Genomic DNA, 24,358 nt, shown 5'->3' with positions numbered 1-24,358 from the left:
GGTCTAGGCCCATCATACCTGTGTGGGAACCCCAGGACTCCCTGGCTAAGGTCCTGGATAATGGTATTAAAAAAATAGAAAAGAGGGAGTCGGGCGGTAGTGCAGCAGGTTAAGCGCAGGTGGCGCAAAGCACAAGGACTGGCATAAGGATCCTGGTTCGAACCCCGGCTCCCCACCTGCAGGGGAGTCGCTTCACAGGCGGTGAAGCAGGTCTGCAGGTGTCTATCTTTCTCATCTCCTCTCTGTCTTCCCCTCCTCTCTCCATTTCTCTCTGTCCTATCCAACAACGACAACAACAATAAAACAATAAGGGCAACAAAAGGGAATAAATAAATAAAATAAATATTTTTTAAAAAATTAAAAAAAGAAAACTGCCTATATACAATACTGTGTATTCTGTAAAATGGTTGGAATTTGGTTAAACATGTGTGAACATGTTTGTAGATTACAGAAGTGAAATGTATCCTGCTTGGAATTTTATAAAATAAAATAAAAAAGTGATGAGTTGGCTAGTTGATTAATAGTGTGGGCTTACTGGGTGTACAGCAGGCATGTGCATGTCAGGGGCAGCTGACAAGATGTATGGCATGTTTTAGAGCTCTAAATTAGAAAGAAATTAAAACATAATGGAAGCCAATCAATTTGAATGATAGCAACTACTTTACAAGTGTCATTGAACATATATTCAAGGTAGCTGACCAATTTAGTATCTATTGCTATACACACAGACACACACACACACACACAAAGTATCTACAAGATGTGATATTGCAGAGACAGAGAATATTCACTGAGCACTCCTTTCACAGTCTGTAGGTTAGCACTTTATTGAGACTTTGACAGTCGCTAGTCTACTCTGTGATCTGTCCGCACTTGGCAGACAAACTAGCTTGAGCTACGTTGGCCTCCTCTACACGATATCGTAAAACAAATTGAAGGACATCTCCATTAGAATGGGGAGGACTTAAGAGGTGAGACAGTGTGCTGTTAGTTTGCCAAATCTCGACTGCCCTCTCTCCCTGGCACTGATTAGTAGTACTCCCGATTGGTAGGTTTTCATTGCCATGAATTTGGTGGGTGCACTGTGCTTTGATGTTATGAACTAATATTCATATGTGATTATAAGAATACCTTATGAACAACATTTCCATTATTACTATTTATTATTATTATTATTATTATTTTGCCTCCAGGGTTATTGCCAGGGCTCGGTGTCTGCACCACACTGCTCCTGCAGGCCATTTTTTTTTCCTTTTGTTACCCTGGTTGTTTTACCATTGTTGTGGTTATTATTATCATTGTTATTGATGTCATTGTTGTTGGATAAGACAGAGAGAAATGGAGAGAGAAGGGGAAGACAGAGAGGGGGAGAGAAAGACAGACACCTGCAGACCTGCTTCGCCGCCTGTGAAGTGACTCCCCTGCAGGTGGGGAGCCGGGGACTTGAACCAGGATCCTTCCGCAAGTCCTTGCGCTTTGTGCCACGTGTGTTTAACCCACCGCGCTACAACCCGACCGCTCAACATTTCCTTTATAAAGTGCTGTTAGAGTTGAAAGAATAATGAACATTGATATGCACACATAGAGAGAGATTAGATTACGTACCAGAAGTAGAAAGGTTTGTAAGAATATTTTAAACTAGGGCTGGAGAGATAGCTCACTTTGGGGTTTGGATGGTGGTGCACCTTGTTGAATGCTCATATTACAGTGTGCAAGGATCCAGGTTCAAGCCCTGGGTCTCCAACTGCAGAGGAGAAGCTTCAGTAGTGGTGATGCAGTACTGCAGATCTCTCTCTCTCTCTCTCTCTCCCACCTTTGAGATCTTTCTGTCTCAAAAAAACATAAACAATAAGCAATAGGTAGTGCTGGCCCACCTGGTTGAGCACACACGCTACACTGTGCAAGGACCCAGGTTCAAGCCCCTAATCCCCACCTGCAGGGAGAAAGCTTTGTGAGTGGTAAAGCAGGGCTGCAGTTTTCTGCCCCCCCCCCACCTACCTCTCCCTTCCCTCCTTGTTTCTGGCTGTCTCTCTCCAATAAATAAATAAAGATGATTTTAAAAAATAAGCAATAAATGGCTTACATTCTGCTAAAACCTCGTAAATTAACATTTCAGACTCCTCACAAAATTAAGAAACTTTCCATTGTAGTCTGTCCTAGGTTTTCTTCAAATTTGTAACTTTTCAAACATTTCCCTGAGCAATTAACAGAAATATTGTAAAGGAAAAGATTTAAAATTAGATGGGCCATTTTTAGGCATAAAGGTATTCCTACTCTAATAACACAGGGATAATATAAAGACTGCTAATTTCAGCTGCTCTATTCCTGCCTTTGAGTTCCTGTTTATTAAACACTTGGTCCTGCCTGATATCTTACTGCCTTTCAGCTACAAAGTTGCAGACACTACCATGATGCCATCCTGACTTTCCTGGGCAGACGACCTCACCAGTGTGTCCTGGAACTTCACCTCTCCAAGAGCCCTAACTCACTAGGGAAAGAGAAAGAGACAGACTGGGGTTATGGATCCACCTGCCAATGTCCATGTCCAGCGAAGAAGTAAATACAGGGCTATGCGGTGGTATACCTGATTGAGTGCGTACACTATGGTGTGCAAAGACCTGGGTTCAAGCCCCGAGTCCCTACCTGCAGGGGGAAAATTTCACAAGTGAAGAAACAGGGCTGCAGGTGTCTCTCTGTCTCTCTTCCTATCTCCCCCTCCTCTCTCAATTTATTGCTGCTCTAGCCAATAAATAAATAAAGATAATTTAAATTAAAATAAAAGAGAAGCAATTACAGAAGCCAGACCTTCCACCTCCTATACCCCATAAAGAATTTTGGTCCATACTCCCAGAGGGATAAAGAATACGGAAGCTTCCAATGGAGGGGATAAGACACTGAACTCTGGTGATGGGAACTGTATGGAATTGTACCTCTGTTATCTTGCAATCTTGTTACTCATTATTAAATCACTAATAAAAAATTAAAAATAAAATGAGATAAAGTAATGACATAAGGATATTCTATACCTGTACTGACAAGGATAACTACTCACCCTACCTTGTGATTTAAATTGATTAAAATTACATAGAATTTAGAAAGTAGTTCTTCAGTGCTACTAGCTACAATTCTAATGCTACTAAAAGTTACCGTACTGGAGTGGAGACGTAATGCTTTAATGACAATTCCATTTTCAGTTTGTTCCAGTCTTCAATGCAGGCAGGACCTGTTGTTTTCCTACCAACTCGTCCCTTCCTTCTGCACTTTCTAAAGGTTTACAAGCAAGATACAGAGCTCATCCACCCTGAATTAGTCATCGTGGGCTACACTGAAGTGCTGCTTTGGTCTTGAGATTTAAAAAAAAAAAATCGATTGGATAGAGACAGTCAGAAACTGAGTGGATAGGAGAAGATAGAGAGGGAGAAAGACAGAGAGACACCTACAGCCCTGCTTCACCACTCAGAAAGCTTTCCCCCTACAGGTGGGGACTGGGGACTCAAACCTGGATCCTTGTGCATGGTAATGTGGACACTCAAGAGGTGCGCCACCACTCAGCCCCGGTCTTGACATTTCATAAGGACATGAGACAGGAAAATGATAGCATTGTATTTAGGCTCTATTTAGACCACTCCAGAAAGCTAACAATCTATTGCCTGAAACCTGCCACAACTGACTAAGGCCTCCTTGTAAAATTCAGTAATCCTTAAGTCTGCATTTCCTTTCTAATGGTAATATGTCTGTTAGTGCATTCATTCACTGAATAAGTATTTGATAGCCTAGCTTGAACTAGAGACTTCTGAGCACTGCAGGTACAGCAAGGACCAGACGTGTCTTGATCACACTGTAAATAAAATAAGATAGTATATATAGGATATTACGAGACAAGCATCACATAAACCAATAAAGCAGTGTAAAGGTGGGTGCAGAAGAGGTGCTGGGAGGTAACAGTTCATGCTGATTAGTAGGCAGGCATCAGAGAAGACCATTTGAAACTCTGATGACCAAAGAATGGAAGCAGGAGGATGTCTGGATGTAGCCTGTTTTCTGCAGAAGGAACAGTGACAGCAAAAGCTCTAAGAGAGCAATGTTTCTGGTACATTCTACGAATAGCAGCAAAATGAAGAGAGACTAGGAGAGAGAAAAAATTAAAGGCAGCTGAATTAAAGACAACCTTGTTAGCTTTAAGCAAACATAGCAGTTTCCAGGGGTAAGCAGCTAAGTAAGTTCATAATCAGTCACCCCAGCTCCCCAGAGATTAAGGCTAGAGGGAACATGAAAATGTCTCCATGCTTGTTTTAGCCCTTCTGAGTGTCAAAGTATCCTTAAGGAATACTCACCACTTCATGCCTTCCTTGATGGCAAAGGTTTTCAAGTACTTCTAACAGAATCAAAAGTTTTTTGACTAAGAAAGGAAGATCACAGAAAAAGAAGGGAAAAAAAAAGGAAGAAAGAAAGAAAGCAATCACATTCCTCTGAAGTCTTTCAGGTTTTAAAGCAACTGAGTTTCAGATCTATAATCATTTTTTTCTGCTACCTCTTTAAAGGAAGAAATAACGGGGACCATGTGGAAATTGATCAGAATACAATTTGTTCTGATGCCTAAACACCTCCAGGAAAGGTTAAATAATTTTGATAGAAATCAAAAATTTTTTTTTCTCTGATGATTTTGTCCATACTTTCTACTGTACCTCTTAGAGATAATATTTGAAAAATTTCCTTGGTATGCTTGTGATTCTTTTTGAAAATACATGTGGAAAACATGTATTAAGAATTAAAATTGGGAGTCGGGCGGTAGCGCAGTGGGATAAGTGAACGTGGCACAAAGCGCAAGGACCGAAATAAGGATCCTGGTTCGAGCCCCCGGCTCCCCACCTGCAGGGGAGTCACTTCACAGGTGGTGAAGCAGGTCTGCAGGTGTCTGTCTTTCTCTCCTCCTCTCTGTCTTCCCCTCCTCTCTCCATTTCTGTCCGTCCTATCCAACCACGACATCAATAACAACAACAATAATGAAAAACATCAACGGCAACAAAAGGGAAAATAAATAAATATAAAAAAAATTTAATAAAAGAATTAAAATTTATGGCAGGGGTATATGGCATAATGGTTATGCAAAGAGACTTTGATCCCTGAGGCTCCAAAGGCCCAGGCTTAATCAATCCCCCACACCAGCATAAACCAGAGCTATGCAGTGTTCTAGTAAATATCAAAAAACATAAAATAAAATAATAAGATGTATGATTCTAAATTATTAAAGTGACAGTCACTAATTTTTTTTTATTCTTCACTCACTTTAAGTTAATATAGTTAAAAGGAGGGAGTCGGGTGGTAGCACAGCAGGTTAACGCACATGGCGCAAAGTACAAGGACTGACAGAAGGATCCTGGTTCGAGCCCCCAGCTCCCCACCTGCAGGGGAGTCGCTTCACAGGCGGTGAAGCAGGTCTGCAGGTGTCTATCTTTCTCTCCCTCTCTCTGCCTTCCCCTCCTCCATTTTTCTCTGTCCTATCTAACAATGACGACATCAATAACAACAGTAATAACTACAACAACAATGAAAAACAACAAGGGCAAGAAAAGGGAAAATTTAAAAAATTAAATGTAGTTAAAAGGAGAAGCAATTCATCCTTTGAATCTGTACACCAGACTATCACACACATCCAACTGCTGATTCTGTAGTGAGCTCCGCAAACATCTAGGTAGATAGGTGACCACATGACTTTGGTGTAACTGCTCATTTTCTGAGGGAAGCAGACTTGGCTAATTAGCAGCTCCAAGACTGTTTAAGTTTGGGGTTCCTCTACTCTGACTCGAACGTAAGATGTCTACAGCATACCTCTGGGTCCATTCTGTCACCTTCTGGGAATTGAGGGTGGGGCAGGGGAAAGAAAATAAAGTGATGACACCCCCGTTATTTATTGTGCAATGAATAAGACCATCTTTTGCCTCCAAAGCAAAAGTGGGATACCGGCAAGAACTGTGACAGTTCTGAGGTTTTTAACAAGTTGGTGAATGAGTTGGTCACTGTCTTGTGGCTATTGACAAACTCAATCACCAACTCACTTTATACTTACAAGTATAAATGTTATGCAAATTATACATAAAATACAAGTTTGCTTTCTTGTATGGTGACCCGTTAGAGATATTTGAGAGCAGGTCAGAAGAGCCAATGAGAAAGGCCACTGGGAGGCTTCTTCTTCCTCGAACGTTTGCCCTGCTTCCGCAGCCAGTCCACAGCGTCAGGTGGAGCCTGATGTCAAGTTTCGAGACCTCCTTTGAATCTGGAGAGGTGGCAGTCGTTGACTATGTGGGTCATAGTCTGTCTGGAGCCGCAGGGGCAGTTCCGGTCGTCTCTGGCTCCCCAGCGATGGAACATAGCGACGCACCGGCCATGGCCTGTTCGATAGCGACTGAGGAGGGCCCGATCATAACGTGCTAGGTCAAAGCCGGGTTGACGCTCGCAGGGGTCTGTGACGAGGTGTTTGTTCTTGACCTCAGCTGACTGCCAGCTCTGTTTCCAAGAGTCTGGAACAGAGAAGTTCAGTGTAGGCATAGGGGACCAGATTGGGTGACGAGACGTCAAGCGTTGGACAGGGTGGGCGAAGATATCCGCGTATATTGGCAGGTCCGGTCGAGCGTAGACGTGGGAAATGAACTTAGATGATGCCGCATCCCGACGAATATCTGGCGGGGTGATGTTGCTAAGAACTGGCAGCCATGGAACCGGGGTGGAACGGATGGTTCCAGAAATGATCCTCATGGAGGAATATAATTTGGAATCGACCAAGTGGACATGGGGGCTACGGAACCATACTGGGGCACAGTATTCTGCAGTGGAATAGCAGAATGCCAGAGATGATGATCGTAGTGTGGCAGCGCTCGCGCCCCATGAGGAGCTGGCCAGTCTTGCAATGATGTTATTGCTCGCGCCCACCTTTGCTGCAGTTTTTATGAGATGTTCGTGAAATGACAGGGTGCGATCGAGAGTAACGCCAAGATAGACTGGCTGGGCTTCATGCCGGATTCTCGTATCGCCAAGCCGCACATTAAGCTCACGCGAGGCCGAGGCATGGTGTAGATGGAAAACAGATGATACCGTTTTTGCATTGCTAGGGATTAGTCGCCATTTTTTACAGTAATCAGATATCAGAGACATGTCTTTCGTGTCTTTCCTCAAGGATGTCGAACTTGGATGCCTGAGTTGCATAGCAGATGTCATCGGCGTAGATGAACTTCCTTGAAGAAGTTTCTGGGAGGTCATTGATGTAAACATTAAATAGTGTAGGAGCCAGAACAGAGCCCTGGGGGAGGCCACTTGAGACAGGTCTCCATCTGCTAGACTTGTCACCCAGATGCACCCGGAATCTTCTGTTTTGGAGAAGAAACGATATAGTGTTGGCCACCCATGGAGGCAGGCATCTTGAGATCTTGACTAGGAGACCACGGTGCCAGACCGTGTCATAGGCTGCTGTGAGATCAACAAAGACAGCACCCGTCTTTAAATTCTTCTGGAATCCATTTTCAATGTAAGTTGAGAGGGCCAGGACTTGTTTGCAGGTAGATCTTCCTGGGCGGAAACCAGCTTGGGCGGGTGATAGGAATTTCTCATTGGGATAATGTGCTGCTTTGCCATCCACATGCATGGGCCTCCAGGGCAGTGAAGGAAGCTTCAGTGCTGTAGTCTCTCTCTCTCTCTGTCTCTGTCTCTCTCTCTCTCCATCTCTCTTTCTCCAGGGCAGTAAAGGAAGCTTCAGTAGTCTCTCTCCCTCTCTCTTTCTCTCTCTCCAGGGCAGTGAAAGAAGCTTCAGTATTCTCTCTCTCTCTCTCTCCTATCTATCTATCTATCTATCTATCTATCTATCTATCTATCTATCTATCTACCTATCTATCTATATCTAGACTGGAATCGAACAGAATGGAACAGAACAGAATAGGCCTAACTACTTCTCTGAGCATCTGAAAATGGAAATTGATTTCAAATAAAACTTATGAGCACAAACTTTAAAAGGGCATTCAGAGGGCCCAGTGGGGTAGCACACGTGACTAAGTGCACAGATTACCCTGTACAAGGACCTGGGCTCAAGTCCCTGTATCCACCCCCAGGAAAGTGTCATAGGTGGTGAGGAGGGGCTGCACGTGTCTCTCTATCCCCTCTCCCCCTTGGTTTCTTTCTGTCTTATCATAATAAATTATCAGAAAATAATAATTAAAACAACAAAAAGACATTCAGGACTCTGATAATCCCATGGCCTTTCCCTGTGAGCTTGTTAGTTCACACTGGTTCCTCTTCTTCCAAGTTTTTTGTGTCTTCTCTCTTTCTGTGATTTACCAACTTCAGAAAATACTTCACTGACAAAAATATAAACAGTAAGAAAGGACTTTTCTTTTTTAAATCTTTATTTATTATTGGCTAGAGACAGAGAGAGGAGAAGGGGAGATAGAGAGATATAAACCCTCCTTCCTTTAGCAAATCATATCAGTTCCATGTTGAAAATGTAACAGAAGCTGGGTTGAGGAGATAGCATAATGGTTATACAAAAGACTTTTCATAACTGAATCTCTGCTGTCCCAGGTTCAAGCTTGAGTTCTACCATAAGCCAGAACTGAACAGTGCTCTGGGAAAGAAAAAGTATATATATGCATATGTATGTATACATATATACTTTTATCATTTTTCTTATAAAGACAGAGAAATGGGAGAGACAGAGACTAGGAGAAACGAAACATCATTCTACTACTCATGAAGCTTCCCCTCATAGGTGGAGACCAGTGGCTTGAACCCATGACCCTGAGAATAGTAGCATATACCCTCTACCAGGCATACCACTGCCGAGTCCCCAAAAAGTGAACCCTTTTACATCATTGGTGATCATGTAAATTGGTCCAATTTCTGTGGAAAACAGTCTGCAGATGTCGCAAAATATTTAAGGACGGACCTAGGATGCAATCTGCCAATTCCTCTCCTACAAATGTAACTCAAGAACAGACACCTACCCAAAGAAACCGCGCACACACGTGTTCATGGGAGCACTATTTGTAACAGTCAAAATCTGGGGACAACCCAAATGTCCAAGGAAGAATGAGTGGGTAAGGAAGTCATGGCTGATGTACATCGTGGAACACTACTCGGCTGGCAGAAATGATGAAATCTCTTTTGCTACAACTTGGATGGAACTTGAAAAAATAATGTCAAGTGAAATAAGCAAGAAAGAAAAAAAAAATCCAGAAGGATGGATACCGAAAGATTTCATTCACAGACAGAATTTAAGAAATGAAAAAAAAAAAAAAGAAAGAAAAAGAAAAAGAAAAAAATAAAAAGGAAAAACCCAGAGTGAAACATTGATTAGCTGGGGTCTACTGTAGATCCCAGGACTCTGAAAGGGGGGGAGGGGGTGGGAATTGAAGACCCAAGGTCCAACGGAGGAGAAAGATGACAACCTTGCAGAGGGTGTGGTGAGTTTCATGAGAACCAAACTTTATATTTTGCCCAGTGCTCTCTACTCAGTAATAACCCAATTTAAGGGGTCCTGGCAGTTAAGTACACATCACATTGACTTGCACAAGGACCGGGTTCAAGCCCTGGCTCTAAGCTTACCTGCAGGGGAGAAGCTTCACAAGCAGTGAAGCAGGTCTGCAGGTATCCTTCTCTCCCCCTCTCTATCTCCCCCTCCTCTCTGTTTCTCTCTGTCCTATCCAACAATAATAGCAGCAACAACAGCAGCAACAACAACAATGGAAAAACGATGGCCTCCAGGAGCAGTGGATTCATAGTGCAGGCACTGAGCCCCAGCAATAACCCTGGAGGGAAAAAAAAAAACACAACCAAACACACAAACTAGATATTTGACAAATTTTCTTCAAATGGGTAAAAACCTATATCTTTTTCATTTCACTGACAAACTAAAATATGCAGATTTTCCCTTCATAAAAATATATAATTCTCTATCACTTTAATTCATACACTGCTAGCTTACACACAACTACCCATAATTACACATCTGATACTTCAAAATCCGAACTTATCTGCCATTGTATGACTCTCTATTATTCTTCCTTCCAGCTGCACCACTGCCTGGCCCCTGTGATGGTAATTCTTGAAAAGTGATTGAGGTTTCTGTCCTTCCTGGTCCCACCCCCACCTTCCTTCTGAGGTGTGTGAGGGCATGACTGTAGGACTAAGACGGCTGCACATCTGGTCTCTTTAACTTGAGGAGGTGCCTGCCACTGGGCAAACTAGTTGCACTGCAGCTCACAACACCGGAAGGCATCCTTATCCTGGACACAGTCACAGAACCAGCCCCGATACCAAGAACTGTCCTTTAGTCTGACATCTTCCTTGAATGTTTCTGGAACTAGAAGCCCCACTAAAGTCTAGCCTCAAGGGTGCACCTGTGAAACTCCTTGCTTCTTTCCACATGAAGACCCCTAATTTTAGCTGCTTTATTCTTACCTTTAGGTTTCTGTTTATTAAACGATTTGTCGTGCTTTATATCTTAATGCTTTTCAGCCACCAAGCTGCAGATGCCAGTATGGCTCTACCCTGATTTCTCTGGACAGACAAGCCAACCTCACCCATGTGTCCTGGAACCCCACCTCTCCAGAATCCTGCCCCACTAGGAAAAGAGACAGGCTGGGAGTATGGATCCACCTGCCAACACCCATGTTCAGCAGAGAAGCAATTACAGAAGCCAGACCTCCCACCTTCTGCATCCCATAATGATCCTGGCTCCATGCTCCCAGAGGACTGAAAAATAGAGAAGCTTCCAGTGGAGGGGATGGAATACAGAACTCTGGGGTGGGAACTGTGTGAAATTGTACCCTTGTTAATAATGATTAACAATCTTGTTAATCATTATTAGATCACTAATACAAATAAAAAGAAATAATTCCTCCAACTCTGGTTAAGATTAAGATTTTGGGGCTTAACAACTTCCACTTGGAAATAGTTCTTTATGGGTCTTGATGAAGTGAGTTTTGAAACTCTTCAGAACTCAGGAGCTGACAGAAGGGACATTTTTTCCCCCTCCAAAGATGAACACTAAATGTTTATAGCCCTAGTTGCCTATAGTCTTTCCATATTAACTTCATGAAAAAAGATTTGTATACCTAGCTTGAGTGTATGTTTTTCAAATGACACGAAAAAATGTGCGAGATGGCATAACTGTCAGCCTGAAAAGAGATGAAAATTGTCAATGAGATGTTGATGCAGGCTAAGCTATAGCTCACCCTGGAAGATATTCTGCTAAGTTAAATGAGCCAGATACAAAAGGACGGCACTGTATGCTCCCACTTACACAGCTGTAGTAGCTGAAATCGAGGTAAAACACAGTAGAGGACAACATTTCTCAGGGAGTGATGAAGAGTAGAGGTGGTCACACAGTCAAGTTTATTTAATGCTACAACTAGACACTTAAAAAAAATATATGGCTGGGAGTCGGGCTGTAGCGCAGCGGGTTAAGCGCAGGTGGCGCAAAGCACAAGGACCAGCATAAGGATCCCGGTTCGAACCCCGGCTCCCCACCTGCAGGGGAGTCGCTTCACAGGCGGTGAAGCAGGTCTGCAGGTGTCTATCTTTCTCTCCTCCTCTCTGTCTTCTCCTCCTCTCTCCATTTCTCTCTGTCCTATCCAACAACGACAACAACAATAATAACTACAACAATAAAACAACAAGGGCAACAAAAGGGAATAAATAAATAAAAATAAATATTTAAAAAAATATATATATATGGCTATAGTTTATGTTTTCTTTTGAAATGTTTTGTCTTTATTTATTGGCTAGAGACAGCCAGAAATCAAGAGGGATAAGGGATAGGGGTTATAGAGAGGGAGACAGGAGACACCTGCAGCCCTGCTTCACTACTTGCAAAGCTTCTCCCTTCCAGCAGAGAGGGTCCAGGGGTTCGAACCCAGGTCCTTGCAAATTGTGACATGTGCCCTCAACCAGCTGCACCACCACCCAGCCCCTAGTTTTATGTTTCTGACTTGAATGCATTTTTAAATGACAATAAAATCTGTATAAAACTTCCTAATTGTTAGACTTAAAATGAAAATTTTAATCCATGTATATGTATGCAAACTGTATCCCAGCAGATTGCTCATATTTTATTTGATAGAACAGGGATAAATTGAGGGGACAAGGGGGAATATGGAGATACCTGCAGCATTCCATCACTGCTCATGAAGCTTGTCCCCTGCAGGTGGGGACCAGGGCCTTGAACCCAGGTCCTTGTGCATGGTAATCTGCACTTTATTAAACCAGGTGTGCCACTGCCCTTCCTCAAGAGTACATTTTTAAACTTGAAAAAATACATAAACAGGGAGCCGGGCAGTAGTGCAGTGAGCTAAGCTCAGATGGCCCCAAGTGCAAGGACTGGGGTGAAGATCCTGGTAGGAGCCCCCGGCTCCCCACCTGCAAGGGTCACTTCACAAGCTGTGAAGCAGGTCTGCTGGTGTCTTCCTCTCCCCTGTCTGTCTTCCCTCCTCTCTCCATTTCTCTCTGCTTCTGTGGGTTGGTTTGCCCTGTGTCACTAAGGCTGCACTGCTGACCCACCCCAGCTGTATGGCTTGTGCAATTCCTTCTCAACACACTCATTTTCCTCCACTCTGGGACGCTGAACAGTAAGTATACTGTCACCATGTTTCTCCTTTCTCACTGACAATAAAAGAACAGCTCTTATTAAGGCTAGCACTGTTGAGCTGCACCAACAAGAAAACAGGTGTTTTTTCTTTTCTACCTTGATAAATATTTTCTTGTTGAATTATCAGTAACTAATCACAACCACTTCCCTCAGTCACAAATGGGTCTAATCAGGTAAAATTCCAAAAGGTACACACAAGCCACCAGAGTCATTCTATTTAGACAGTGCCATGGAAGCTTTGAGCTTTGTGGAATATATGTATCAAGTATGCATGTATTCATCAAATCAAACAAAGAACGTAATGGGTCTCTGATTACTGTTCTAACCCTTATTACGGTGATACTTACAGCTCACCCTGACTCATCTCCAACAGGAACAAAATGCTATGACGTTTGAGAGACAACCTGTGATTGCCGTCATCCTGCTAGAAATCTCTGTTCACAGAGTCCGAGGGCAAACAGAAAGCTAGTGTGGAAAGTAATTCAATTTTAAGCCCCGTTAGAAATTCTTTATGTCAGAACTGAAAGCAACAACCCTTGCTTCATTCTCACCTAGGATTCATATAAGGTCCTGCTTGCTGTTTCCTTTCTCGTTTTTAATACAGAGAGACAGAGAGAGAAAAAGGGAGAGAAAGTAAAAGAGATCATAGCACCCTGACTTAACTTTGAACCTGGATCACGCACATGGCCGACCAGTACACTACTCGTCAGGTGAGCTGCTGTGCTGACCCCAGATCATACCTCCTAAGGACTGCTTTATGGACATCAGTGGGCAGTGCAGCTCTGTCCAGAATCAGATATTCAGAAAAAAAAAAAAAAATGAACAAGTCTTTGGTCACTATTTTAAAAATACAGCACATTTTGGAAACTTACACATTTTTATTATAATAATAAATGGAGTATTTGGAATACTTTGAGCCAAGAAAACAACATAGAACTCCCCCCTAAAAATTCATTTTCAAATGATATTTTCCAAAAATTAATTCCCACTGCAAAGCAGTTACCCTTAGTTTAGATGTGGTTTACACGAATGCATAATTTTGTTTTTAAGAAGAGATGATTGTTACAATCAAGTATTTAACCACTTAGTCACACCCAAGTTCTATCAGATATAAAACAAGTTTCTTTAGAGAGTCCGATATTTATAGATATGCATTTTCGTTCCGTGATCTTCTCGAACAGTGCTGGAAGGCCTGCTTGATGGTTCGAACTCGGAAGCTGACCACACTCGGTTCTACTGGGATCTGGGATCTAGACCTGCTGCTTATGAGGCAGACGCAGTATCTGGGAGGTAACTGACAACGGCACTGACTGCCGTCAAAAGTGAACGACTTTTGGTGTCTTTGTTTTGGGTTTCTGTGGTTCAGGCCTATCCAGCGTTTCTTCGTGGTCTGCACTCATTCCCTTTGCCCACCGGCCCACTGTAACCATTTGATCTGTGAAGGAGCACGAGAGAAAACAAGTTACTAAAGGCATCCACCTAGACCAGTACTGGTTAAAAACAGAAGCAGTGCTGACAGGAATAACAACAAGGAGGGAAGACTCCCTCGCTAGAGAGAAGTGAGCAGCTCTATAATTGATTATAACCCTTGATTTTCAGAGTATCGCTGGCAATTTCTCATCCCAATTAGGAAAATGCAGCAACTGCTTCGCAACGCACACGCTGATGAGAAAGCTCTTTCATTCTTTCCCAGAGTTCAGCATTAGACAGTCAATGAGTTCCAGGAGTCTGTAAACAGCAAGGCTCACGGAGCACCGGTTTTAAATGCACAAAATTCCACCTGTAAAATTATACAACATCTGCTTGTCAGTCTTGTCATTTGGGAAGTGGCAATCCTCCTGGGAGGGAGAATTCAAACTCCTCCTCGTTGCTTCAATCTTGCTGTCTGCGCTATAGTAAAAATTATTTCCTTCCAGACAAGTTGTCACCGAGAACCCTTGGTCTTCAGACTTAAAATGCTTGGGGTAGGAAGGTGAGAACAGGCAGAAGATGATTTGTGAAAGACTATGACTATAATAAAGGCATGATTCTTCCCTGAGAACTGCTGGGCGTCCTCCTGGCTTGCTTTCTTTCACACGGGATTGTCCTCACTCAAATCTAATAAACTAGATAGTGATGGTCTCCAATTCTCCCAAGTCAGTCACAGGTACAGTGAGCATTCGTGGCATTGCTGATGACCAAGGGTAGCATTTTAAGGAGGAGGTAGTTGCTGGCCATGAGCCAGTGGACAGTTCACCTGGTAGAGTGTGTACCTTGCCTTGTAAGAGGCTCATGGGAACCCCAGGGACCATCTTAGACAACACCTGAGGGGTGACTCTGTAGATGGTCCAGTGATGCTATGATGTTCTCTCTCTTTATCTGTCTTCCCTCCCCCACTCCTCTATTTCTTTAAATCAGACAACGGACAAAACTCAGCCAAGGAAGCTTCTCAGCGTCACTACTGCACACAGGGAGCTAGAATTCATTCCCAAGTGGTGCAAAAAGTATAAACAAAGATAAATAAATAAATAAATATTATAGGTCAAATTCTGAGTGGATGAACTTTTTAAAAAAATATTTTAGCAGTTTGTGCAAAATAAGCTAAATCCCTCAGGGATAAAGTACATGTGAGTAGATTCAATGATAGAGACAGAGTTATTTTCATATTTATGTGCTCTCTGCAAAATCAGTATTTACTTTAAGTTCCAGAACGAGCTCTGTTATTAAATTCATTATTCAGCAAGTAGGAATGCTGAGGGACAAAGCTGCTTTATAAAATATGGGTTCTCTGCACCTGGCCACTTATTTTTACCACCTGAAAGTAGGAACTGATGCTTGGTCACTCAGTACTGTGCCTACTGCCCACAGAGAAATGAGTCCCTATTCCCACAGGAAGCCAGGCTGCTCTACACTCAGTGGTACCTCAGTCGCGAATGTCGCCAAACAGTGAAGGCACAGAGGAAACAGCAGCCCCACCCCCTATGCAAGGAGGCCTGAACCCTCACCTGAACTCCGACTTTGCGGGCAGTCCTTCTTAAAGTGTTGCACAGAGCCGCACAGTTTGCAGCAACCCCCTGTGGAAAGAACGGAATGACTATAAGCTTCCGACACGTACAAGTCTCAGTGCCTCTGTGAACCTTCCAGTTTTAATCAGTTCCAACAACCTCGCCAGTGATCGAGGTAGCTACTGCTACACTTACTAAGAGGTCTGCTCCCCATTCCTCTCTACTTCACAGACCAGAAACTGCAGCGTCATTTCTTGCATCTGTCTTCAGAAGGAGGAGGAGGAGAGAGAAAGAAGACAGAATGGAAGACACTCTGTTCTCTAGAGTGCCCTGGAATCCTTGCAGAAATATGTGGATCTTAGCCCTGATGAACTAGGCAAAGATCTGTGAACTCTTATATATGCACAAATGCATTTTTTTTTAAAGGATATCCATAGTTCTTATCAGATTCTCAAGTGGCCAACGACTTTAGCATTTTTGAAATGCAAAGGTTCATAGTACTTACCATCAGCATAAACTCCTTTAGGATTGTCAGGACAAGATCTGGATAGGTGTCCCATCTCTCCACAGACAAAGCATTTTGCGAAAGGAAATTCACCTGTAATGATCAACAGCTTCTATTAAGTTAGCTATGTATACTGTGAATCATATAATAATTCATGTTATTTAAAATATGTCAAATAGAAATAGATTTATATGTAACTCAAAATTTAATCTCCTGTGATTTCCAAATGTTAAGTGGAGTACTCATAACAAAAATCTATCAACAATGATAAGCCCAGTTACTACTTCCTGGCCACTTTTAGACATTAGCCAAACCAAAAACTAACATGAAGAAAAACATACCAAGAGCTGGATCCACTTTGGCCCTGCACTTGGTTATTTCATGCTCTGTGGAACCGCACCGATAGCATATGCCAGTGCCCATGTCTTGATTCTCAAGGACGGCTGGGCAGTCTGCGATTCCATGGCCAGGTTTTCTGCAGTGGAAACACACCTAGGAAAACAAAATGCTGAGTTTCCACAATGCACAACTACACTGGCCTTATCACTTCTTGTAATCAAAAATACCTTTAAGTGATTTGGAAAAAAAACAGAGGATAGGACCATGGAAGAAATGGGCAAATATATAGACAGGTAGTTATAGAAATAATAGTCAGTCCATGTCTGTGACCTTGTGAGAACTACTGTAGCTTCTAACAGAGGGAATGGGGATCCAGAACTCTGGTGGTAGGGACAGTGCTGAATTATAACCCTGTTATCTTATGGTTTTATAAACCCATATTAAGTCACTAATACAATTAAAATTTTTAAAAAGTACCTTTAAGACATCCTTAAAGTTATGTAGCTCTTTTTTGAAATCCAATTATGCTTATCCACAGCTTGCTAAACAGTAAGGCATGTCATTTCCACTGGCAAGTCTGAGTTGAGTACCTTTTGTAAGTTCTCCATTAAACCAGTGCTCTCAGAGTAAAAGTTATAAATGGCTTCCTGATTGCTTAAGTGAATTAGCAGATAGCACTTAGTGAGGATTCTGGACAAGGAAAGCTGAGTTTTCTGCAGGAGATAACAATCCCAAACATCATGGCTGAAAATACTTGAAGTAGTAAAGGTCACATAACTGAATAAATCTGAGTCAGAAGACTACAAACGTCAAGTGCCATCTGGGGACCAGCAGCTAGCTGGCATGGCTCGGGAGCACTAGGAACTGGGGAAAGGCCCATGGATGATGGAGCAGAGGTGCAGTGTTTTTCTCTCCTTCCCTCTCTCTACGGGAATGACAGAGTCAGCCAGAGAGTGGTGGGATCACACTTGCGTGAAGCCCCGGCACTGTGAGAATTAGGAAAGCAAGTGATTCCCATCACTCCAACATAATCGATGGGTACAGTCAGGGAAATAGCTTAGCTGACAGAATGGAGAACTGGAATGTCAGGCTGACTTTTTCAGACAGACAGAGATACAGAGATGGAAAGACACCACACACCAGAGCACTGAAGCTACCCTCCCATGTGGTGGGGTCCCTGATGCCACATGTACAAGGAGTAGTACACTGGCTTCTCTCACTCAGTGAAACTCTTTACATAACTCAACTACTTATATGAAATAAAACTTTAAACATTACCAGGAGAGCTTATAGAAAAAAGCATATTATTAGATTCATACACATCCTTTAATATTCAGAGATAGGATTATTTTTATCAGAGCACCGCTTAGCTCTGCTTCAGATCAGGGGACTGAACCTGGGACTTCAGAGCCTTGGGCATCAAAGTCCGTTTGCAGGGGCCGAGCGGTAGCTCAGCAGGTTAAACACACATGGTGCACAGTGCAAGGACCAGCGTAAGGATCCTGGTTCAAGTCCCCAGCTCCTCACCTGCAGAGGGGTCGCTTTGCAAGCAGTGAAGCAGGTCTGCAGATGTCTGTCTTTCTCTTTCCCTCTGTCTTCCCTTCCTCTCTCCATTTCTCTCTGTCCTATCCAACAACAATGACAGCAACAACAATAATAATAATGACAATAAACAACAAGGGCAACAAAAGGGGAAAAAATAGCCTCCAGGAACAGTGGATTCGTAGTGCAGGCACCGAGCCCCAGCAATAACCCTGGAAGTGAAAAAAAAAAAATTAGGGCTGGGTGGTGGCGCACCTGGTTGAGCACACGTTACAATGCGCAAGGACTAGGGTTCAAGCCCCCAATCCTTACCTGTAGGGGGAAAGCTTTGCAAGTGGTGAAGCAGGTGTCTCTCCGTCTCTCTCCCTCTCTATCTCCCCCTTCCTTCTCGAATTCTGGCTGTCTCTATCCAATGAATAAAGATAATTTAAAAAAATTAAAAATATATAAGGTCCTTTTATATAACCACTATGCTATCTCTCCAGCCCTCAGAGACAACATTAGATTTTAGAAATTACCCACAATACATTTTAAAGGAATTATTTATACTGAGGTGAATCATTTGGCTCCAAGACAAAAATGAACAAAGGTCTGTCTGCTGTGCGCCCTACCTGGCAATTAGAAGGGTATTTTCTGTTGTAATGATATAACATCAGGCATAATTAAGATGGTAGATATTTAAGCTATTTTATTAAGCTGGAAAAAGGCTTATGACTTTTTCTTATAAGACTATTTATTTATGGAAGATGGGGATGAGAGAGAGAGAGAGATGCAACCATGAGAGCCTATTTGATGCCAGGGATCAGGGGTCCAACTCAGGACCTCATATTTAAGAGTCTAATACTTGATCCACTACCCACCTCCTAGGCTACAGTACAAGTATTTCTTTTCTTTAAGTGATGTTTTTTTTTTGAGTAAGAGAGACTAGAGCACTGCTCAGCTCCGGCTTATGGTGACACTGAAGGCTGAATCTGAGACATCTGAGCCCCAGGCAGGGAAGTCTGGTTCTCCCCACTGTGCTATCTCCCCACCCTGTATCTGTATCCACTGAATAAAAAATAGTTCATTTGTTTTAAAAAAATAAGTATGTTTCAGGGTCGGGCGGTAGCGCACCAGGTTAAATGCACATAGTACAAAGTGCAAGGATGCCAGTTGCAGCCCCAGGCTCCCCACCTGCAGCGGAGTCGCTTCACAAATGGTGAAGCAGGTCTGCAGGTGTCTGTCTTACTCTCTTTCTTTCTGTCCTCCCCTCCTCTCTCAATTTATCTCTGTCCTATCCAACAACAGCAGCAGCAGCAACAGTAACAGTAGCAACAATAACAACAATGAAAAAAAATGGCCACAGGAGCAGTGGATTCATAGTGTAGGCACCGGGCCCCAGCGATAACCCTGGAGGCAATAATGATAATGATCATCATAATAGGTTTATTATCTATTTTTTGCTGTCAATAGGGATTCACTTCTCCGAGCTAAAGTGTTCACAGACACAGAGAAAGAGAGAGAGACAGTAGAAGTAGCACTGAAGCATCCTCCAGTGTGGGGATGGGGGTGGGGTGGGGATGGGGGCTGAGCCGGATTCGCACACAAGGCAAAGCAGGTACACTATCCAGGCGAGCTACTCTGCCTGTCTTGGCATAGATGTTTTTTAAAAGGGAATTCAATAGACAAAATAAAAATATGTTTGCGACTATGCCCTTACTTTCCATTTATCCTATTTAAAAACATAAATGAAGCAGGTCTGCAGGTATCCTTCTCTCCCCTTCTGTGTCTTCCCCTCCTCTATCAATTTCTCTCTGTCCTATCCAACAGCGATAACAATAAAAAATGGAAAAAGTGGCCTCCAGGAGCAGTGGATACATAGTGCAGGCACCGAGCCCCAGCGATAACCCTGGAGGCAAAAAATAAAAGTAATGATAGTAATAATAATAACAACCTCTTATTTTTCAGTAACTTAAGTTTAGAATGAGCCTCGGCCCCCCCACCCCCCTGCGTGCGTGGCACACCTGGTTGAGTATGTTACAATGTGTGAAGACCCAGGTATTGTATTTAACCTTCCTTTCCCTTTCCCCCCTCCCTACCCCAACCAATGTCTGTTAGAAAAAAGACTCTTGGAAGGCATGAGTGAGGGAGTCAGGCAGTAGGGCAGCGGGTTAAGCGCACGTGGCACAAAGCACAAGGACCGGCCTAAGGATCGCGGTTCGAGCCCCAGGCTCCCTACCTGCAGGGGAGTCGCTTCACAGGCAGTGAAGCAGGTCTGCAGGTGTCTGTCTTTCTCTCCTACTCTCTCCATTTCTCTCTGTCCTATCCAACAGCGACATCAATAATAATAACTACCACCACAACAAAAAGAAGGCATGAGTGAAAATCGGTTTTTGACGTCAGTCTCTAGATTTCAATTTCCCTTCTGCCACTAGCTAAGTGAGTGGTCTTCAGCAGGATGTCCAACCTGCCTGCACCTCGGTTTTCTCGCCATAGGACAGACACACGCAGCTGGGTGGCGGCACACTTGTCTGAGTGCACAGCACAATGCGCTAGGACCCAAAAGCTGTAGCCCCTAGACCCCACCTGCAGGGCAGAGCTGCACAAGCTGTGAAGTAGGGCTGCAGGTGTCTCTCTGCCTCTCTCCATCTCCCCCTACCTATAGACTGCTGTCTCTATCCAGTAAGTAAAACATTAAAAAACACAAACAAACAGAAAGAAAAATAAAAAAGGTGGGGGAGATAGCATTCATGATTCTGCAAAAAGACTCTCATGCCTGAGGCTCTAAGGTCTCAGGTGCAATCCCCAGTCACCACCATAAAAGCCAGAGCTGACTAACGTGCTGGTACAATAAAATAATTTTTAAAAAATAATAAAAATAAACAACAAAAGGGAAATAAGTCACCACCTTTGTAACATGATGATCAGTCCATCAAGTACAGAAAAGAGGTGCTGAAGAAGTCCAATGCCGGTTCCCAGGCCTTGACAAAGATGCTCACGGCGGCAGCAGACCGCTAATATACACGCTCAAGTATATGGCTACGTTTTAGGCGGATGAAGCGATACTCTGGAATGAAGTATGAAGCGGTGCTCTTACCATTGCGTTTTTCTTTGCCACCTGTCTTTTTAATCGTCTTCCTTCCCGACGGCTGTCTTTCTTCAGAGCCACTGCAATCTCTTCCCTTACTTCCTGACTATCTGTGGCTGTCAGCTCCCCGCTGTGAATCGTCTGTGAGTTTCGTCTGAGGTAGTCCATAAAGCCGTTCACATCTTCATTCAAATACTCCTTTTTCTTCTTGTTCTTTTTGTGCTTTGCCTGGGGTGTGTCATTTCTAATGGGCAGCCTCTGATCTTGCTTATTCTTTGGCGGGTTTTGGCTCTGCCCCTCAAAGGGTCCCTTCTTCATGTCCTCCCATGATGTTGCAGGCAAGGGTCTCTTGCTCTGAGTCGTAGAAGCTCGTGCCCACCTGGTCATGGTTTCATCAGCTGTGCCTTAGGGTCTTTGAGACAAGGAGGGATGGTTACTCGCCAATTAGAAAACCTACATGCTGTATCCCAGATAGTCAGTCCTACCTTAGTTTTCATTATCAAAGACACTATTTGTTTTCATTAGATATTTAACTTTCAATTCTACAATATATTGCCCAGACATACCCATATGTGCTGTCAGGACTCTATAGAAAAGCTACCACACCAGTTAAACAACACAAACAGGCATATATAAAGACCTGATTAAAAATCAGAAGACAGTTCACTAAGAGACTGAATGCATTGGGGTGGTGAGAGAGCACACTTGGACGGTTTTCCAAGTACACGGCCTACCACACTGGAAAAAGTGTTAGTGCTGTGGTGTCTAGGTCTCTTGTCAAAAAGATAAAATTTGAAACCGAATTTATTTTGCAAAGTTTAAATCAAATAATTGTATGAAATTGTGCTTCCCAAGTGCTGCCGTTTTTTCAGCCATTTGGTCTCGTTTCCTTTCTCTTTAATTATTATTTTTATTTATTTATTTTTACCAGAGCACTGCTGAAGATTGAACCTGAGACCTTGGAGCCTCAGGCACTAAAGTCATTTGCATAACCACTAGGCTGTCTCCCCAGCCCGTTTCCTTTCCCTAAATCCCTGGGAAAATTTCTTCCCAGCTTCTTGCTCGGCCTATCTTTAATGTAAATAATTTGCAAAATCAGTGGTAGGTACACATCACATACTGTGTGTCGTTGGAAGTCTGTCCTTACAGCACTTCCATTTTTTTTTCTGATCTTTTCACCACTCCTCTCACCTGAAGTTTGTGTCCCCACCTCCACAGATAACCACTGTCATTCTCCCAGTCCTAAATATAGGCTGACATAATGTTTCACATTCGAATGATCAAGTCTCTACATTCCGCATATGAGTGACACCATTCTGGAGTTGTCCTTCGCATAATTACTTTCACTGAGCACCACCTTCTCCAGTTCCATCCACTTTATAACAAAAGACACAATGTCATCTGATTTTTTTTTTTATTGAATTATTTTTGCTGAATGATACTCGGTGGAGTATATGTCTCCTTTTATTATTGTTATTATTATCATTATTATTTATCCAGCCATCTGTCCAAAGGCATTCTGGTCGTTACAGTAAACCAAAGTGTGACAACACTTCCAGACGGATGCCTCACAGTTAAACCAACCAACCAACCAACCAACCAACAAACAAACAAGCTGGTCCAGTTCTCGTGATGCCACTAGCCAGCTAGGGTGCAGGGCCCAGGGCTTCCCCCTCTATTATGCAGACACGCCTTCTTAGGGCCCCATCCGAGGCAGCTGTCACTGCTGACGCCCCAGCCCCAGCCCCAGCCCCTGAACCCGCGGGCTGTTTGCAGAAGGTCACACCTGCCGGCCGTGCACCTGCTCGCGGACCTGAGCGCCGCGCACCGGGCAGCTGGGCCCCGCGGGGGTCTCCAGCCTGGGTGCGCGGGCGCATGCGCAGAGCCGTGTCCACGGCGCCCCGGCCGAGCCGCACTCCCTCCCGGCCCTCCCCGCGCCAAGGCGCTCGCAGCAGCCCCGCTGCCGTGTCGGTAGCTCCCTAGACCGCACCCGGGGTGTCGGGCGGGTTCGCTCTGACATCCGGAAACCCTGAGCTCTCGCGCCCTCCGCCGCCGACTTCTCACCACTCCTGAATCCTCCAGAGCAGCGGAGATCGTCAGCCAGAGAGCCCAGTTCCCGGGACGCGGCGTAGACACTGGCGAGCCGGAAATACGTCATCTCCGAGCCGGAAGCACGTCCTCCCGTCACTTCCGGCGAGCCCAAGCCCAAGGTGGCTCCCAAAGGCTCCGGAAACTGGTGCAAGGGGCCATCAATGTCTGTAAAGGAGACTAAGAAAATGTTTCTCGGCCTTAGGTTTGTTTGTTTGTTTTAACTTATTTTTAAAAACATTTTTATTAGTGATTTGATAGTGGCTTACAAGATTACCACATTCCAGGGAAACAGTTCCACACTCCCAATAAAATCCTGTTGCCCCCTCCAGTCTCATAACGCCCATGATTGTTTTAGACACAGTTTTTACTACCCTTGAAAATATTTTTATAATTTTATCATTTTTATTTATTTTTAATTTTTGATTTTTTTTGTATTTTTTATGCTTTTTAATCATTTTATTAGTGACAATATTGATTTACAAATTTATGTGATGACCAGGTTATACAGAAGACCGCACCGTTCCCACCACCAGAGTTCCTTCCATTGGAAACTTCAGTAGTTCTTCCAAGGTCACGGATACGGGTTGACTATTAATTTCTATAACACTCTATATTTATATTTAATTGCCCACTTTTTCTGTGGTCCTACCTTCTTTCCCTTTGTAAGACACTGACACCTATGACTGCTTCGGAATGTCTTCTCCTTCTCCTTCTCCTTCTCCTTCTCCTTCTCCTTCTCCTTCTCCTTCTCCTTCTCCTTCTTCTTCTTCTTCTTCTTCTTCTCTTGGGTCTCCTGGTCTTGATGGAATTGGAATTCATATCTGCCCTAGGTTTTTGTTTTTGTTTTGTTTGTTTTTGTTTACCAGAACCCTGCTCAGCCCTGGTTTATGGTGGTGTAGGGGACTGAACCTGCAAATTGGGAGACTCAGGCATGAGAGTTTCTTTGCATAACCATTATGCGATCTAGCCCAGCCCTCCCTAGGCTTTGAAGGGTGCTCGTGTAGCTGCAGGGGAAAATAATGAGTACTTAATCTTGGCTGTTGAGAACACACAATTTAGCGAGACTGATGGGTGAGTTGGGTGGTAGACAGTGGAAAGGCTCTGATAAGTGATCTTTGAATAGGACTTTGAAACAAAATCTAGTGCTAAGTCTGGAGAGAGTGCAAAAAGCACGCCCAGGCTGTTGTAAGGTAAAAAGT

General features: G+C 43.5%; 2 protein-coding genes across 4 annotated transcripts in view; one reads left to right on the top strand and one right to left on the bottom strand.

The window, feature by feature from the left end:
• ACOT12 (acyl-CoA thioesterase 12) overlaps positions 1–2,992 on the top strand; it is a 45,343-nt gene extending 42,351 nt beyond the window's left edge. For all 3 annotated transcript variants that reach the window (XM_060201106.1, XM_060201105.1, XM_060201107.1), the window contains one exon: positions 2,387–2,992. The gene's annotated coding sequence lies outside the window, so the exon portion shown is untranslated. The remainder of the gene's footprint in view (positions 1–2,386) is intronic.
• A 10,497-nt stretch (positions 2,993–13,489) lies between these two features.
• ZCCHC9 (zinc finger CCHC-type containing 9) lies at positions 13,490–23,248 on the bottom strand. The gene is made up of 6 exons (XM_007518736.3): positions 23,133–23,248; positions 21,078–21,480; positions 16,462–16,612; positions 16,121–16,213; positions 15,616–15,684; positions 13,490–14,066 (listed from the first exon to the last, which is right to left on the bottom strand). The coding sequence occupies exons 2-6, from the start codon at positions 21,453–21,455 to the stop codon at positions 13,948–13,950; spliced, it is 810 nt and encodes a 269-aa protein (XP_007518798.1). The 5' UTR covers positions 21,456–21,480; positions 23,133–23,248; the 3' UTR covers positions 13,490–13,947.
• Positions 23,249–24,358: the final 1,110 nt, after the last annotated feature.

The sequence above is a fragment of the Erinaceus europaeus genome, chromosome 11 (genome assembly GCF_950295315.1).
Source record: "Erinaceus europaeus chromosome 11, mEriEur2.1, whole genome shotgun sequence".
Classification (NCBI taxonomy): Eukaryota; Metazoa; Chordata; class Mammalia; order Eulipotyphla; family Erinaceidae; genus Erinaceus; species Erinaceus europaeus.
This window is presented reverse-complemented; position numbering and strand designations above follow the sequence as displayed.